We start from the raw sequence: 18,697 nt of genomic DNA, 5'->3' as shown, positions 1-18,697 counted from the left end.
ACAGTTTCCTGACACGAGGCCGACCAGTCCTAACACTAACCTCCTAATACTGAGCGCAGAGCGATGCAGTTGTCAGTACCATTTTTATAAGTCTTTGGTATGACTCTGTCAGATTGCAAACTCAAAACTTCCCGCATCCGATACGGTCACTCTAACCAATTAGGCCACCTGAACGACTGTTAAAAAAAAGTTTTCAAATTGTGGAATTATCTTTACAGGAAAATAATTGTCCGACCCTTAATACTAAGAGGACCAAAACAGTAGAAAATTGGTCAAACACTGACTTCACAGACTCCATACGTCAGTATGTTTGCGAATACAGCAGACAGTTAGACTGTAACTGAAAAAAGTAAAATAAATCTAAAGATTGAGCTGACCAGTGTAGCTCTCTCTGTCTGTATCTCTCTCTCTCTCTCTATTTGTCTCTGTCTGTCTGTCTGTCTGTCTGTCTTTCTCAGTGAATCGTATCCTATAGAACTTCATGGTTATTAGTCAACATCTAAGTAATTACAAGCTGCGATAACGATACTAGAGGGACCAGTTTTCAAACATATGGTCCATCCTTAGGCCGATTCGACCAATTTGGCCTAAGCGGACCCCGCGTTTACAGGGGCCACGCGCGTTGGTAATTTTGAAAAATATATCAATGGAAAGTAATTTTAAAGACATGGAAGAAAATTAAGTTCAATATCATGTAAAATTTGGTTAAAAGTTTATTTCCAATTGCAGTGCTTACATGGGTCCCCGCTCGTAAATTCAGGGGTCCCAGTCAAAATGATCCAAACCGGGTCCCGTGTTTACTAAGGTGTTTCCTGAACGTTTCATTTCTCTTTATTTTATTTTATTTTGTCAGTAGATTGCATACAAATAGGAATAACGTTATCTTTCTTCCTATGACGTCATCATAGCTTGCCCATTCATTTATGATCTAGCAGCCATTGTATGCGAACCTGTTCAAAGAAATCGAATCTGCAAGCTCTGAACCAGGTCACTTTTGGCGGCCATTGCAATCAGTTAAATCCTAATTGATTATTGATATCGATGTGTAAGGCGAGCATATACTTTTCTCATGTATCAAAGTCAAACAGTGAAGCCATATGGTAAAATCAGTGATTAGTTAAATATATTTTCAAATAATGATCCTCTTCTTCCCGTTGCGTGCTCATCTCCATCTGGCCCGTGTTGTAGATCATTTGGAATACATGCAGTGTATGTTTTATTTCAATGTGAGCTCTCCGCGGAAAGTAATTGGATTTCTCACTGCATCACAGACAGGAACATTTACTGTGCGAGAAAAATAGGGATGCCATAGACAAAGTTATGTTGATGAAGAAAATATGAACTTTGTCCTATAGAATCATTAGATTTTAGCAAACATCAATGTTCATTGATATGTCATTTACTATCCCGCAATTCCTCCCTGTGAACATACTGACCTAACTTTTACTGGACACAACATATCACAAAGAGCATAGAGTTCTCTGCCTCTGGAAATAGCTGCATTTGAATTTCAATGAATTTACTGGAATTTATAGTGTCATTGATCTTTCTGGAACTTTTCTATCACACCAGTTAATAATAATAATAATAATAATAATAATAATAATAATAATAATATCATTATTATTATTATTATTATTATTATTATTATTATTATTAATATCATGCTTGTTCACTGTTTGCTTTTGTCGCCCTACACAAAGGCAGAGAAGATGAATTCAATAAACATTTTAATTTTTTAAGTTTTTAAATTTAATGCGGTCTTTTATTATAATATGAAATTCTTCACCTTTTCAGCAGGGTTCCATGACAAATCACAGAAATAAAATTTGAATTGCTTTCTTACGGACTACAATAGGGTGCATTACTATCTATTGACTCAACCTGTGTCGTAAATACAACAAAATGCATTAACAGTCGATTGGCTTATCAATTTTTAAGTTTTAAAATTTAATGTGGTCTTTTATCATAATCAAACATTCTTTACCTTTTCAGTAGAGTTCCATGAAAAATAACAGAAAAAATTGCATTACCAGTCGACTGGCTTAGTGTTGTGAATACAGTAGAATGTATTACCAGTCTATTGACTCAATCTGTGTGCATATAATAGACGCATTAACAGTGGACTGGCTCAGGTTTTTTAATACAATGGGAAGTATTAGCAGTCTATTGGATCAGTGTTATGAATACAATAGGAAATATTAATAGTCTATTGGCTCAGACACTGTTGTGAATACAATGGGATGCATTGACAGTCTATTGGCTCAATCGCTGTTGTGAATGCAATGGGATGTATTGACAGTCTATTGGCTCAATCATTGTTGTAAATACAATGGGATTCATTGCCAGTCTATTGGCTCAATCAGTTTTGTGAATACAACGGGATGTATTGACAGTCTATTGGCTCAATCAGTGTTGTGAATACAATGGGATGCATTGATAGTCTATTGGCTCAATCAGTGTTGTGAATACAATAGGATGCATTGACAGTCTTTTGGCTCAATCAGTGTTGTGAATACAATGGGATTAACTGACAGTCTATTGGCTCAATCTCTGTTGTGAATACAATGGGATTCATTGACAGTCTATTGGCTCAATCACTGTTGTGAAAACAATAGGATGTATTAATAGTCTATGTGTTCAATCAGTGTTGTGAATACAATAGGATGTATTAATAATCTTTTGGCTGAATCAGTGTTGTGAATATGAAACCAAAATTGAAACAGGATAGTTCATAGCTGATAAATATCATGACAAAATAAAGATACGAGCATTCACGTAAACGTATCTTATCTATCCAGTAAAACTATCTCGATCATAAGTGATACCCGTGTCATTGTTTTTGGTTTAAGGTTGAGGCTCTCTCATTTGAGATGCTTCCAGATATTGTCCATACAACAGTATCTAACAAAGTTACTATTAACAAATACTTCCAAGTGGCCAAAAGTGGTAAAACACCTAAAACGTTTTGTTTGTGTCAACACCATCTCTGCAGCATGACTACTTGGAGTGAATTCTTCCCAGGAGTCAATATCGTGCAACGTGACTATCTGGAGTGGATTCTTCTCAGGAGTCAATATCGTGCAATATGACTATCTGGAGTTGATTCTACCCGGGAGTCAGTATAGTTTTGCCCTTTACATGACTTTGTATGCTTAAACTTTTAAATCCATTCTATAAAAATTGTTCTGCAATTGTTTTTAAACGACATCAGCTTTTAGGAAAATGAAAAAATATTTAAAGTTCACCGAGCCAGAAATAACACAGCAGCAAGCATTTGTTTCTTAAAACTGACGAATACAAGTAAGGGAGTACTGAAAGTAACGGTGACTTAAGGAAAACAGATCCGGGTGTTTTCCAAATTTTGCTGGTATATGTGACCCAGTGGATCCGTATATTTTGACAACTAATCCTTGTAGAAAATAGATTAACAACTTGCCTCATTCAGATTCCATAGAGATATATATTTTAGTTACTAGTATGTGTTACTCCTCAACCCTCACTAATTAGTCTTTCCTCCTTCAATTACGAGCATGTTTCCTTATGCTTAAATTCAATGTTTTAGCCTGTTTCTAAACATTTGTTTGTGTCCCTCACTTCGTAAGGTAAAGAAGTATTTTGTCCATTTTATCCATTTACTAACACATCCGAAAATGGTCAGCCTTTACTGTTAAGCCGAGTAAGTTCTTTACTATGGCGCAGGTTCCATCAGGCGTAATTCGCGACTCTCTGCGCCATAGTCGCTAAATTAGCGACTATGCCATCTGGCGATTTGCTATCCAATCTGGGATAGTATCCCTACGCCGACCAACTCTGAGGTCACGTCTGTGTCTTAAGAGCAACAAATTAGTTCGAAACACATGGGCCCATTACTTCGTTAGTTATCATGACCAAATGAAGTCAATCTAATAATCTCGTGGAAGCAACTTTAAACTAAGCATAGAAGCAAGTCAAAACTAAGCACAATTCTTTCAAACACGTGTGCTAATATATGTTTTTGCGAAGCGTAAAATTGTTTATGCTTATTGGAACACTTCCGTTGTCAAATCTTTATTTTCGGATGTGCGTATATTTGCACGTTGCATAGCTCGTCAATTTTTGAGGTTGTCTTGCTTGTAGTTCGCAATCCCATAATGCCTAAAGAGAACTAACCTGTTTAACAAACAAACAAGCAAACAAAAAATCAATACGATAAGAATTCCAGAAAACAACCCACCCACCAAGAAACGAAAAGAAAACCAAACAAAAAGCAACATCTGAACTTGTGAAGTTTGAATTCGCCACTATTAACAGTTATATTCGGAACAACTTCTGCTCATGCAGTACAATCGGTTCAGGCGGCAAAATCACGATCAGAACACAGTCGGATGTTTGTTTCGAAAAATATGTGACGCATTTCGCTGGAGGCGGATCATCAAAGCCATCAAACTTATGTGTATTCCTATAACTAAAATCGATGTTATTTATCTACTTGATGTAAACTGCCCGGCAACAACTCATCAAGGGATGGATTCCGAATATATTCGCTTGATGTAATCCGCATGGAGGTACAGTTTATACTATTATTTTCCAGACTGATAGCTGCCGGATACAGTTTGGGCATTAAATTCTAGCCAAGGTCGTACGCCACGCATTAGCTTTCGTCGCATTACGATGGGAAAACCGTCTCACAAAATAGAAGAAAATAAAAAGAAAGGAAAACGAAAACTTGAACCAGCCGTAGGCGCCCAAATATTGGGGCGCTGGACGGCGCTGTCATCGTTGACAAATGAAAATTAAATTTAATAACGAAAGCAAAATATGCTAATTCGGATTTATAGTTAACACAACTAAAATTCGATGCCAGGAAGAATGATGCAAAATAAATTTAGTTATCTATCTTACTGTGGTCATTTTGATGTAATGATCTCAATGATGTCAATGCTTAACGCATTGGATGAAGGCCAAAACGTACCCGCTTTAGGTCAACAGTCTGTAAAGGAGTGTAGTTTTTTTTCTTTCTCAAGTAGCATTTCATATTTGTTTACAAATTCACGATACAGATTCAGGGTGGCTAGATCGAGACGACGCATATTCCTTAGTATCCATTGTGAAATTAGCATGTGGACTTTTTTAGAAAAAGGTTTTTAATACTTCGATGGATTGATACAGCGAAAGGAATGGGAAAATCTCAAGAAAATGGAGGAGAACTAAGCTAAAGCACACTAGGCAGAATGGAACCAAAGCATAGTGATACCGTAACGGAATTATTTTCAAACGTTTCGCATTTAAAAGTTCTTGAATAAGTTCATGCATTATTTCCAATGTGTCTTTCAAGCTATCGCGGAAAGGTTAGAGGGTGTTCCGATTGCATGAGCATCTTTCTGCCTTGATATGTTTGAAACTCTTCATATGTACATGAATATACACGAATGCTACCGGAAAGAAAAACATCTTATGTAATTTTTAGTTCAATTTTAGAAACATAATACAGGAATTGTCAACATTTTATGTTTTTACAAACTGTTAAACAATTTCGAGTTACATAAATTATCCAACCCGATTGATTGCAAATTATGTTATGTATAAAGTTAAATGTTGATTTTACCAGTGTAATTGTTTTTAGATGTGTCGAAAAGAACTTTCTTTGTCAATTCATTTAATTGTCATATGTAAGTTTTTATCCTTTTTAAATTATATATATATATATATATATATATATATATATATATATATATATATATATATATATATATATATATATATATATATATGGGGGGGCGGTGTAGATTTCATAATTTGGCCAAACTGTATTTTCCCAATCTCGGAAAGTAATTGTTGTAACGTGTAGAATGCGCCACCATGATACAAGAAGTAGTGGAAAGTGAATAAAATTTGCATGCAATGCCTGTGATTGATGTTATTAAAGGATACGAAGATAGATATCAGCTAAAATTTTCATTTAACATAGAGAGTAACTAGCTTGAAATAGACGTATGAAATCATTATAGATTCATTCTTTCTCTTTCAATACACACGTAAATTGCTACAGCTTTCACAGGTTAACTAATTTATAAACATCGAGGCATAGAAAAAAACGTCTTATCTTGCCATCACTATGTGGACCAAACAAAATAATTTTATTAATGTAGATGGAAGTTTGTAAACGCCAAATCATCTTATCACATTAGTAAAAATGTTCAATACAAGTAATAGTCAAATTTATTATTATATTTACTATATAGTATATCTTTAAATATAATATTTGCACCATAGAGAATGTGGCTTGAAAATATCACCTGTTTATATTTGTCTTCATTTTGTGTGGTGTATATGTGATTTTCCGTGAGATGTGAGAGGTGTATTTGCTGTAATTTAAAAGGTTTACGTTTGTATGCCGTTTGAAAACGCTTGTGACGGTACAACAACAAAAACAGCTTCTTTAATACCGAGGTAAACGTGATGGTACGATTAAAGGCCGCATCTTTCCGGTCGCGAGTCCAGCACGCCAACCACTGTGGCTTTAAATAAGCGAGAAACTGAGTGTTTTCTGGAGTGACTAATCAGATTAGCTAGAAGTCCCAGATGGTACATCGTGAAGAACTCATTATCCCATGGCTAATGATCATTCGTCCAAGTTTGTATCCTGCGTTGTACTCGTTCATTAGTAATGAATTGTATTTTAAAATGTTCTATCTCTTCCCGCTATACAAAGAGCTCTTACAAACATAAATGATTCATGCGTTGTAAATATGATTGCATAGAAGGAAAAGGCTATCCAGTAACGATGATATGATCATATCAAAATTAATAGCATATTGTTTTTATCTCGGAAAGCTGAGGATCGCGTCGCACCCATTCTTTGTATTTACATGATGTAATATAATAATAAATACAAAGAGAAGAATTTACATTCTTACGGAATACAATTCATGGGAAGATTTATTAAAATATATAAAATATTAGTTTAGTTTAATAATTATCTTCAATGATTTAATCGTCATTATATTCCTTTTCTTTTCTTAGTTTTCATCATCGCTACCAACATCACTGATGTTGTTGTTACTACACTGGTATTCTTTCAGAACTTGTCATCGATATTGAAATTTAAAGTGTTCTTTAGTTATATCATTCGTTAGTGGCTTTTAAGTACGGTCACCGTCTTAACCAAAAAATATACGTCGCCTAGGGCGCTAAGCTACAAAGAGGTGCCAAATTATTTCTTAATATATTCTGCAGTCCGTGTCCTCTGCACGCATTAACACAAGTTCGTTCCCCAGCTTGTCACTATTCAAACTGTGTAACCAAAAGGTACTCATGTCTTAATCATTATTCAATTTTAATGAAGAGGCTTCTTCCTTTTCAACGTGCTGGGAATCCACGAATGCACGAACTGGGACTAACTCATGATTATAACGTGGCACCAATACATAAAGGGGGCATATGCACTGTTATAACTGTAAGTTCCAACGGTTTGTTCACGACTGAAATGGTTTAACAGACATGCACAATTTGCACGCATCTTTTAAATCGAGATAAATAAGCATCCTCAGAATATGCCATTTAGCCATTGTGGTTTTCTTCTGAACCCTAAATTGCGAAAACCTATGCACTAATTAATACGATGAATCGTGACAGTCGTGAAAATCATCCTTTTTATGTGTTCAAGCTACTGACCTACACTGTGTCTGTTCTAATGTTCGTGCATGGTCCCAAAGCCACTTGTGTTAATTATGTGCTTAAAATACTGTTATCTTTCAATGAAGAATGAGATAGCTTTTGGGCCATGTATACGATAGTCCACCAATTAAACCTATTGACTCTCGCACCGTCAATGCTCTGTTATTGAAAGTGTACCAAAGGTAAGAGACTATGTTGTTGTTGTTGTGGGGTTTAACGCCATTTTTCAGCACACGATATGCTATGCATGGCGGCCAGTATTAATGGTGGAGGAAGAACCCGGGAAAAACCCGGAAAGAACCAACCACCCACGAGAAGCTACTGGCAAGCTTTCTCACATACCCACATTGGCTGAATCCGAGACTCGAACCGGCGCAGACAGAGGTCAGATGGCAGTGATCCATAACGGAGAGCGCTTTAGACCACTTTGCCACTCTGGGCTCCAGACTATGCATGTATGTATGTATGTATGTATGTATGTATGTATGTATGTATGTATGCATATGTATGTATGTATGTATGTATGTATGTATGTATGTATGTATGTATGTATTGTATGTATGTATGTATGTATGTATGTATGTATGTATGTATGTATGTATGCATATGTATGTATGTCTGTATGTATGTATGTCAACAGTTGGCATAGACAGCAATTATTGACATAGGCCCCTACTTGGCTATCCAATTTGATACTTCATCGAGGATATAACACGAAGGAGGTGATTATTAAGCTCGTCTTAATTTGTTCTCTTGACAGAATCTGCTAAATTCAATCGGAAATAATATAAAATCAGACGATCGGACGGAGAGGTTACATACAATAGGGTTTTGATAGTTGGCTAATCGATATTGGCGAAATTCCTCCAGAGAAGGGCTGAGTTGTGATTTTAAATAATGTCGGAATATGCCCAACAGTGAAATTATAAAATAGTCATCCGGATGTAAAAATAATCCTAGTTTCTTCTTTTCTGGGTTTCGACCTTCCCGCAAACGATGTGTATGTATGTATGTATGTATGTATGTATGTATGTATGTACGTTTGCATGTATGTATGTTTGCATGAATGTATGCATGAATGTGTGCACGTATGTATGTATGTATGTATGTATGTATGTATGTATGTGTATGTATGTATGTGTAAACATGCAGTTCCACATAACTATATATCTTAACTATTCAAACATAATAAATGATGCTTAGTAAAAGGTTAAAGAACCATAAACACACACACACACACACACACACACACACACACACATGTCAGTTTATACGCACACTAATCGTGCATTTTCAGAACTCTGTTGCAGTAACGTATGTTCTTGCTAGCTTTCCAAATCTGTTCGTTGATGAAAGAGTTCATTTTACACTGCTATTGTTGATTCCAAAACATTTATTTCATACACTGAATAGCAAGGTGTTGTATTAAATCTATTTATGTCCTTCATACAGTCAATCTATATCGTAAAACCCACAAGATCGTCAAATTGTACTCTACGTTTAGCCGAATACCAGATTATCTATTTGCCAATATTGAAGACGGAAACTATAACGTCAGTAAAGGTAAGTCCATCTTACTACCATGTTTTTGTTTCTATAAAAAAGGCTGTCCACACTGTATAACCAACGTGCTCTTATGTGCCCCCAATGACGTTTGTCATATCATTCTAGTGATATTATGCCCACAACATTCCCCACTGTATATTCACCTGCTCTACACAGAAACTTCTCCGGTGGCCTAGTGGTTAGAGCGTCAGCCTCGGATGCGAGAGGTCGTGGGTTCGATCCCCGGCCTAGTCATACCAAACACTTACAAAAATGGTACTAACAGCTGCCTCGCTTGGCGCTCAGCATTAAGAGGTTAGTGTTAGGACTGGTCGGCCTGGTCTCATGATAATGTGTCTGGGTCATCATGCTACATGTCTGCGGCATGATGCCCCAGTGTTAGACATCACTATAAACTGCCACATTGCAGACATCGTAGCGATATGACTCAAAAATTGTTAAAGCTACGTTAAAAATCCAAATCACATCATAACTACACACAATTCCTGGTAAACAAAACTTAACGCGTGTAAGACAGGATTCCCAAGTACATTTTTACACCAATAAAAGTGAGGGGAAAAAAAACCCAATGATGATTCCATTTCAAATTCTTATATTTTAGCAACAGAAAAACTGACGACTTTGATATTATTTTGTTATGAAAAAACTCTCTGGAATAATTGTTTTCCTTAATATATCGATCTTGGAGATATTGGTATGATTAATATATGCTTAATATATAGACATTTATTCTGATTATTTACCTCAACTTTGGAATTCGACCTGCATATTATTCATCCCCTACTTATTTATTTATTAAGTGACATTGCAATTCTCAGAAAAACTCCTTTGAGAATTCATACACATTGTTTTTATCTCGGAAAGCTGAGGATCGCGATTAATTGAGAGCAGTTAGTTAAACAGAAATGCCTGTCATGCTTACAACGTCAGAAACGGAAAGGAAAATTTTCGTACCACGCATTAGGGGCACATGTTGCAGATTACCATGAAATGGGCAAGAGTCAAAGTTAACCGTCCTATCCCGTAATAACATAAGACTTTCAAAAAAAAAAAAAAACGAAGAGAGACACTGCAAGTCATATAAAGCTGATAACGAATGAGATTTTTACCCTTGGGGATTTTGTCGCGATATAATAATCTTTGAGAAAAACAATGAAATTAATGTACTAAGAATTTACAGGGGAAAAGAAAGGACAAAATGTAACTTAAGATGTTTTCCTAAATATTTCTACTTTAGATGATGAGAATGCTTTAAAAGCTTTCAATCAATTTCTGGCACTCTCTTGGTTCGTTATTAGTCGAAGCACTATTATGGATTAGTGTTACAAACATCTTAAAGACAAGGTTTAGGTATCATCCCGACTTAAATTCTTTACATTTATACTGATGTAATCTTCATATCATAACGTATAATTCATATTCCATATCAATGTTAATAATGTACGTGCCTTCTTGTATTTAGTGAGAAATATTGACTACCATTCATTGAACACAATGGAGAAAAGTGTAGGGCAATTGTTATAGGAAAAATGTATTTACTGTTAAAACGAAATGCAATTTCAGGCGAGTTAGCGTTTAACGAGAATTGCTATATAGAAATGCCTTAGGGAGTTGCAACCCATCGACTATAAATAATAACATGCAAACAATAAAATGCCAGATGAAGTTGTACAATGAGATTATTAAGAACAAAGCGATTATTTACAAATTTGTGGTCGGTTTGTTATATGGAATCCTAACGATAACAAATTTATTTAGCTAGCAAAATGTATCAGTAAGCAATATAAATGATATTGCCAGATTATCGGTTTTTCATTGAAACAACCTAAAAAGAAACCGTTCATTACATGCAAGTTATATATATATATATATATATATATATATATATATATATATATATATATATATATATATATATATATATATATATTTAACGTGGATGTCAAATATGCATGAATTCATGTATATGTTTATGTAAATGTATTTGTATGTATAAACATATGTACTGTATGAGTGTATATATGTATTTATTACTATGTATGTGGATGGTGTATGTGCATAAATATACAGCTCTTGAATAGATTTATGTTGGTATGAGCGATATTATTTTATTGCACATACACAAACACATGCATACATAGATACATACATACAATAGATACATACATACATTACATACATACATACATGCATACATACATACATACATACATACATATACATACATACATACATACATACATACATACATACATACATACATACATACATACATACATACATACATACATATCTCTTGGTAGTCTCTCGAGCCGAGGAAGACAAGTCTTGTGATCTCATCAACGGTGGAAGCGCATATGGCTCCGGAGTTACAATTCCGATGCACACAGGCGGTTGCACGGGGCATGGGACACAGTTGGCTGGGCGTGGCTGGGATACAGCTCTGTGACGTTTCTCACGAGCTGCAGCAACACGCTGGTGGCGGTCAACCTCGAAGGTGGAACATACGTTTCTGGTCAGGGCTCACCAGTGACTTCTTTCTGAGGCGGCGAACTCAAGCTGGCGGGGTTGAATGTCTGTCCATTTGATGTGCGTCTTTGTACCTCTTGCGAGGGTGGCCATGGTTTCGGTTGCCCTGGGCTAGCTCGCCAAACAACAGCTGCTTTAGGAATCTGTTTTGATCCATGCGGATGACATGGCCAGTCCAACGAAGCTGGGCCTAGATTTGTTCGGCTTCGATGTTTGCTGTCTTGACTTTATCAATGATTTCCTGGTTGGTGATTCAGTCCTGCCACTTGATCCGCATGATGGATCTCAGGGAGCGCTGGTGGAATTGTTCCAACTGACTGATATGCCTTCAGCAGACAGTCCACGTTTCACAGCCATACAAGAGCGACTTGAGGACAACTGCACTGTACACTTTCATCTTAGTTGACAGGCGTATGTCCTTTTTTTTGCAAGACCTTGATTCGGAGTCGTCTGAGTGCTTGACTGGCTTTTTAGATCCTCCTCGCAGTGATCTCTTTGTCCAAAGAGGCATCATTGGATATTGTGCTGCCAAGGTATTTGGAACAGTCCACATTCTTCTGCTTCGTGTTGCCAGTGGTGATGCAGGGTTGTAAATTGACAGTGGTTTGTGGCGGGCTGGAATAGAACTTCTGTCTTTCATAGGCTAATTGTGAGTCCAAATAGGCTGGAGGCTACCGAGAACCTGTCCACGATTACCTGTAGGTGAGTCTCTTTATAGGCCATGAGGGCACATTCATCTGCAAAGAGAGCTTCAGTGATGAGTCCTTCTTGCGTCTTGGTTTTTCAGCTAGACGACGGATATAAAACACTGATCCATCCAGGTGACATCTAATGTAGATACCAAGGTCAAGGTCACATATGGCATGGAGCAGTATCTGTGTGAATAAGGGGTTGGATAGTACCGGAACGAATACACAGCCCTGGGTGACATCGTTGGATATGGGGAAATTCTTAGATGGTACACCATCTGAGAGAATCTCCCTAGTCATGTCATCGTGGAAGAGACAGATGAGGTTGATAAACTTATGAGGACAGCAAAACTTCTTGAGTACTACCCACAGTGCATCTCCGTTGTCTGTGTCGAAAACCTTTTTCAGGTCCACGAAGACGGGATACAGATTCATGTTTTGCTCAAGGCACTTCTCTTGGGCTTGTCTCACTGCGAAGATCATGTCAACGGTGCTGAGTTCTGGGCGAAAACCACCCTGAGACTCGGGGAGGTTATCTTCTGACACTGCCGCAGTAAGCATGTTCAGAGTAATGCGAGCAAGTCTTTTGCTAGATATGGAGAGCAAGGAGATGCCTTTGTAGTTACTGTAGTCCGCACTTATGCCGTTATTCTTATAGAGGGTCATAATTGATGCGTCGCGGAGGTCGTCCGTCCAGATGCTGATTAGCAGATCGTGAAATGCCTCCAGAGTCTGTTCACTGAGAGCCTCCGCTGGGATTCCATCCTTTCCATGTGTCCTGCCACAGTTAATTTGTTTAATGGCCATTCTCAACTCCTCTATCGCTGGAGGAACATCCAGTTGGTTGTGCGCTGGCTGTTGCGGTATTTGGTCAAGAACAGATTGGCTGACAGGGTTAGGAGTTGACTAAAGTGTTTTTTCAATTTGTCCTGAATACCAGCCTTGTCCTTTATTAGTGTACTGCAATCTGCAGCAAGCAAGGGGCAAAGCCAGACTTGGAAGAGCTGAAGATTGACTTGACGGCATTGTAGAAATCTTTGCACTTCATCAGCTTTCTTTTCCCACCAATGGTCATGCATCTTGCGGATTTCTCTCTGAGCCTCGGCTTGATAGAATTTGAAGTGGTCTTTTCGGGGTATGGAGTTTGTGTCATTCTGCCAGTCCAGACATACATACATATACACATATTATTATATGCTCATTTTTTCTCCATTACCTTTGCATTGTCAGATTCGTTCAGTATTTTACGATACTGAAATCTCACTCAACTTCATACTGCACTCATAAAGGAGCCACTTTCTTTTGTAAACAAACAATAGACGCAGACGCCAGCACTTTTGATTTGTAAACAAATCATGTACACTCATGTAGTAGGTGGTTTACGTTATGTTTGATTAAATTTGTTTCTGAATGAACTAAAGCTGATGTTTTGTGGACTGCCACATACTAGCTGCTCTGCTACATTCCATGTTAGCTATTTTGATACAATATTTCGGATTTAGGCTGGCGATAGGCGCCAGATTTCATAAAATTGCTGGGTACCTAAAAATAACATGCAAGTCACAAGGCATAAACTGTCTTCTTTATCTGGTAATAAGAATGACAACAATATATTTGTAGTTTTACGTCCTGAATTCCCTCAAAAAATACTTTGTTAATTCTGCAAATCCGATTTACATGAGCCATGTCATGGGTTCTCAAGCTTGATTACACATTTCGAAATTTTACAGTAATTTCGACTATATTCCAAGTGCAATTATATCCTCCTTACTGGTCTCAAAATGAAATAAACATTAAATTCCATAACATCTTTTTGATAATTGTAATTGATTTCATATTTTTCTTACATTATGATCTCAATCATTCATGACAGAACAGAAACACAATTGCAGATGTCAACAAGCTTCTCCCTCGCTGCTTCAATCCGATGTATTTCATGTAGAATTGGCACAGATAAATTCAGTCCATAATCACGAAATTTCGTAGAATCGACAACAATACCAAAATCTACTCATTCCAGATCGAATGGAAAAGTTGTTGCAATGAGCATTCATTCACAATATGACTAAAAATTTCAATTTTAATTAGACCAAAACGCCATTTTATTTCAAAAGATATGTCTAGCGCGCGACTAGATTCAAATTTATCTGGGCTGAATATGTGCGCATTAATAATGCTGTTCTTGTGTAATGATGAATATGTGCTTGTGTATTTAGTTTAGAATACGGCATGCATTTAGTCGCTTTGTTTCTTGTAGTCTATTCTGTGTATATAATTAAGCCTTAGGTAGAATAAGAAAATGAGCATATAATAAAAAGGTTACTGCATAGGTATAGTAAAATATGAACTTGTTTTGTCGGATGGATATATTGCACTCCAACGGTCGCGCAGCATTTCTATCCGACAAACTCGTTCGTATTTTCCCATACAAATACAGTAACCAATACGTAATGTATAAAATTGTTATCCCCAAAGATATTAATTCAGTTAGAATCGTCTATGAGAGCTTTAAAATCAGTAATACATGTAATAAATTACAGCTGTAAATATAGATGTATTTGACTTTTAAACATCCTTCGTCTCACACCACTCCTCTTTTAAAACAAGTATATGTTAAAAGGTTATTCAGTAAAACGCGACCGTTGTCAGACAAGTTTATTTTAAATGGCGATATCTGTTCCGTAATTAATAAAATCATTTAAAGGAATATTTGTGATGAATGTTCCACTTCTAAAAACTGAATTCTGTTTTATCTTCATTTGACAGGATGAATTATCATTATATATGACATTTCTCAATACGATTTCGTACTATTTGAAGATAAAGGTTCACGTTACAACGCTCGTTTTAGCTTGGTATCCGAGCATAATTGATTGGTTCAATTAATCTTAACAAAAACTACTAAACATATTTTTTGATAAATTTATAAACCAAAGCATGAAAACAAAATATATTTGTTATTAGAACTTTTCAACCAAACGTGAGTTTTCTTAGCAATTATAATTGTAAAAAGACGGTTGCGATGGTAGAATAATACCATTGTCAATGCAATACACTATCCTGCTGCCAGATTTGAGACGAAATACTCCTAAACAAAGCCACGGTTGCATGTTCATCGATATACATCTGAAAATATTCGACCAGTCATCGCCTTATTTTTAACGCATATTTTTCAATAGTTTGTAATCTTATCTGAACACGTATAATTGCTTGAAACAAATTATCAAACAAAAGTCGGTACGTAAATTGCTAACAATTAAAATACCACCATGTCGGCCGATTCTGCGCGTTGGGTAATTCTGCGCAACCATACGCCATTTCTGTAAACATTGGATCACTTGTTATTTTTTTGTCAAAAATCTATTTTTATCAAGACAGAGCGATCGTACTTTAATTAAGAAAAGGGATATTTATCACGTGTACAAAATACCCCACATTTAAACTCGAAATGCATATGAAAATGTGATTTCTAAATGTCACCATGAAGACCAGCTCCATCATCTTTTAAAACCTGTAACCCAGAAAATCCCATTTATTATGTATCTGTTAAAATCATACAAATAAATACATTAAATAAAAGATGAAAATATATGCTTTAATAAATTCTACATCTTAATCCAAGTTTCCAATATTGCAAGACGTTGTCCCACACGTAGAAATAGTCCGCGAGCCAACATGTCAGCTAGAACGGGATTCTCACGAAATTTCCTGGCGTATAATCTGTATCTGAATTCTTAAATAATTTTTCCCCCATAAACAAGACTTTGTAAACACGTTACATCTTACTGAATGTTGTTTCTCTTCCACATAATAGCATTTTATATGATGTTGAACTTTACTATTATTTTTTAAGATCGGATTAGTTTGCGCAATATATATTATGCCATTTATTAGCATTATTACGTTGAATTTTGTAAAACTAGCTTTAAACCTGACCTAATTACTCGACTGAAGTTCTGACAGAAACAGTCCAAAGAAATATATTTCATTTCTGTAGCCCAAATGGATAAACATTACATCTTTTCAAAGCTGTGAGCAGAATTGACCGACATATCTCAAGTCATGAAAACACGGGATTGGTATCCCGTGTGTCCAAAATTAATATTATTTTGAACAGAATATTCTGGTAACAACTGCCTCTTTTTAAATGGTAAGCATTGCATTATTTTCGTCATTCGGGTGAATTCGGTGAGTGTTTTGCTTCAATATTGGATACGGAAACCTTAGAAGCACAGAAATGCGCGGCAGCATTGTACATACATTCATACATACATAGATGATATAATACAATATGATTTCCACCGATACATGTTTTCAGCATTAATATGATCCACGTGGATTCGAAATCAAATTACACTGTAGTCCCGATGCTAAGTTTTCTCGATCTTGTAGGTATATATTTCTATTTACATATTATCTGACATATACATGTACACGTGATTGTATCTGTCGCGTTATATCTGTAAATAATGTACTTTAACTACGTTAGCAATGAATGATTTAAAAGATCAGTTCAATAAAATACACTTAGGCTAGTTTCCCAGTAAACCCAACGATAACACAAATTATTCCAAACGTATTATTACCAGCAAGGACCTAACTCCGGGCGTTCAGACAAATCAATATAAGCCACAAATACAGAGCGAATTAATTACTAGGTTAAAATGCGGTTTAGATTACAAATCTAATTTTTCATATTAAATATTATTAAAAAGGTGTATATAGCGTAGACTAGGTAGAACTTACTATTTTCTGGTTCAAATGCTCCAGCTCCTTTTCTGTGACTTTTCTCCTATGCTGTTCTTGCTGTTGCCGTTTGAATTCGTTGTATTTATGAAACAAGTACATTCCAGGCACGGCAAAAGTGCTTGATGGCTTGCTTGCATGTGAAGCACGAGTCGAATTTGAAGGCATTTTCGCCTTTAGTCGGGTTTTTAGAATCTGAAGCATGTTTGTCCATGTTCACTCTTTTCAAATAGATTAGTTCTGGATCAATTCCAAAGTGACGTCACAGCAACAGAGAGCGCGCGCACTATCAGCTGACAAAAGATCCTATGAAGCTATCAGCCAACTAAAAATGAACACAACCCGCAGTTTTCATTTCTTCGTACTCTGTTTGACGTGTTGCGATCAATATGTCAGTAAGAAGAAAACACTGCTTCTGAGGAATGGATCTTTGCTGTAGAACAATACTGGCTAGGTAGTTACCGGTCTGAGTGAAGAAAGCATACTGCCGTTGGGCGCTATAAGAATTAGATCGCCTGGGAATTTATTAGCCAATGTTGCCTTGCATGTGAAGTTATGGAGACATAACAAAGTCAGTGATTAATGAACTTTTTAGTATAAAATATACGGAATATTAATTCACTCTGATACGTCAAAACTGCGTAATGCATGCACACGTCGTAATAAACGTAATACTAAATCACTACCACACGAGCCCTCGGGTATACTTGTCGAAAAATGACGTACAGTACAACAAGGTCTAATACGTACAATTCCTCGTCTGATGATGTTCTGTTCATCAAAACAAGATAACTGTTTATATCGTTTCAGGATGGCCACTTCCTTCTCGCCGTTTTTGCTTCATTTGACCAATCGTCTCTAATATTGTCTTTAATATGCAATATTCGAAGCAGTAAAGGAACTGTACAAAGACATGCTTCCAATTGTACAAAGACATGCTTCCATCGAGATAACTTTTATTACACACAATCGGGTATAAAATATACGATCTCAAAATTCTCCAATAATTACGAAGATAGGCATAGGAAATATTAAACTGATTTCACAATATGTCAGCAGATGTGTGTGGATATATGTCAATCTGTATGTCTCTGTCTGTATATCTCTCTTCCTATATATATATATATATATATATATATATATATATATATATATATATATATATATATATATATATATATGAGCCAATGGTAGCTATAACATGCGACAAGGGGTTTTCGATTTGGAAAAGTAACTCTGAGAACACATAGATATTCAGAAGGCCATTGCACATTTGTGAAGTTTTTATCTTTTTTTTTAAATAGGACGTATTGTTTCTATATATTATTCAGACGGTGTGCTTGAATGCAATATCAAGCATATCGTTGGAGTTAGTGACGGAAAGGATACTGGTAGAGAATCCTAGGGCGTTTTATTTTATTATACCACATTGGCTTCTTCCCGACTTTTATAATCAACTATCAGTTTTTTATATGCGAAACATACGTATATACGTGTCTTTTATTCGA

General features: G+C 36.1%; 1 protein-coding gene across 1 annotated transcript in view; it reads right to left on the bottom strand.

Moving 5' to 3' along the window:
* The window catches only part of LOC149776175 (uncharacterized), a 44,939-nt gene extending 27,156 nt beyond the window's left edge, over nucleotides 1–17,783 (bottom strand). Inside the window, exon 1 of the mRNA XM_089942484.1 lies at nucleotides 17,190–17,783. Within this exon, the coding sequence (XP_089798610.1) occupies nucleotides 17,190–17,393 (204 nt within the window). The 5' untranslated portion in view covers nucleotides 17,394–17,783. The remainder of the gene's footprint in view (nucleotides 1–17,189) is intronic.
* Nucleotides 17,784–18,697: the final 914 nt, after the last annotated feature.

The sequence above is a fragment of the Sinohyriopsis cumingii genome, chromosome 18 (genome assembly GCF_028554795.1).
Source record: "Sinohyriopsis cumingii isolate HCF-2022 chromosome 18, ASM2855479v2, whole genome shotgun sequence".
Taxonomy (NCBI): domain Eukaryota; kingdom Metazoa; phylum Mollusca; class Bivalvia; order Unionida; family Unionidae; genus Sinohyriopsis; species Sinohyriopsis cumingii.
Note: the sequence above shows the minus strand (reverse complement) of the source record. Positions and strands in the feature narration are given on the sequence as shown.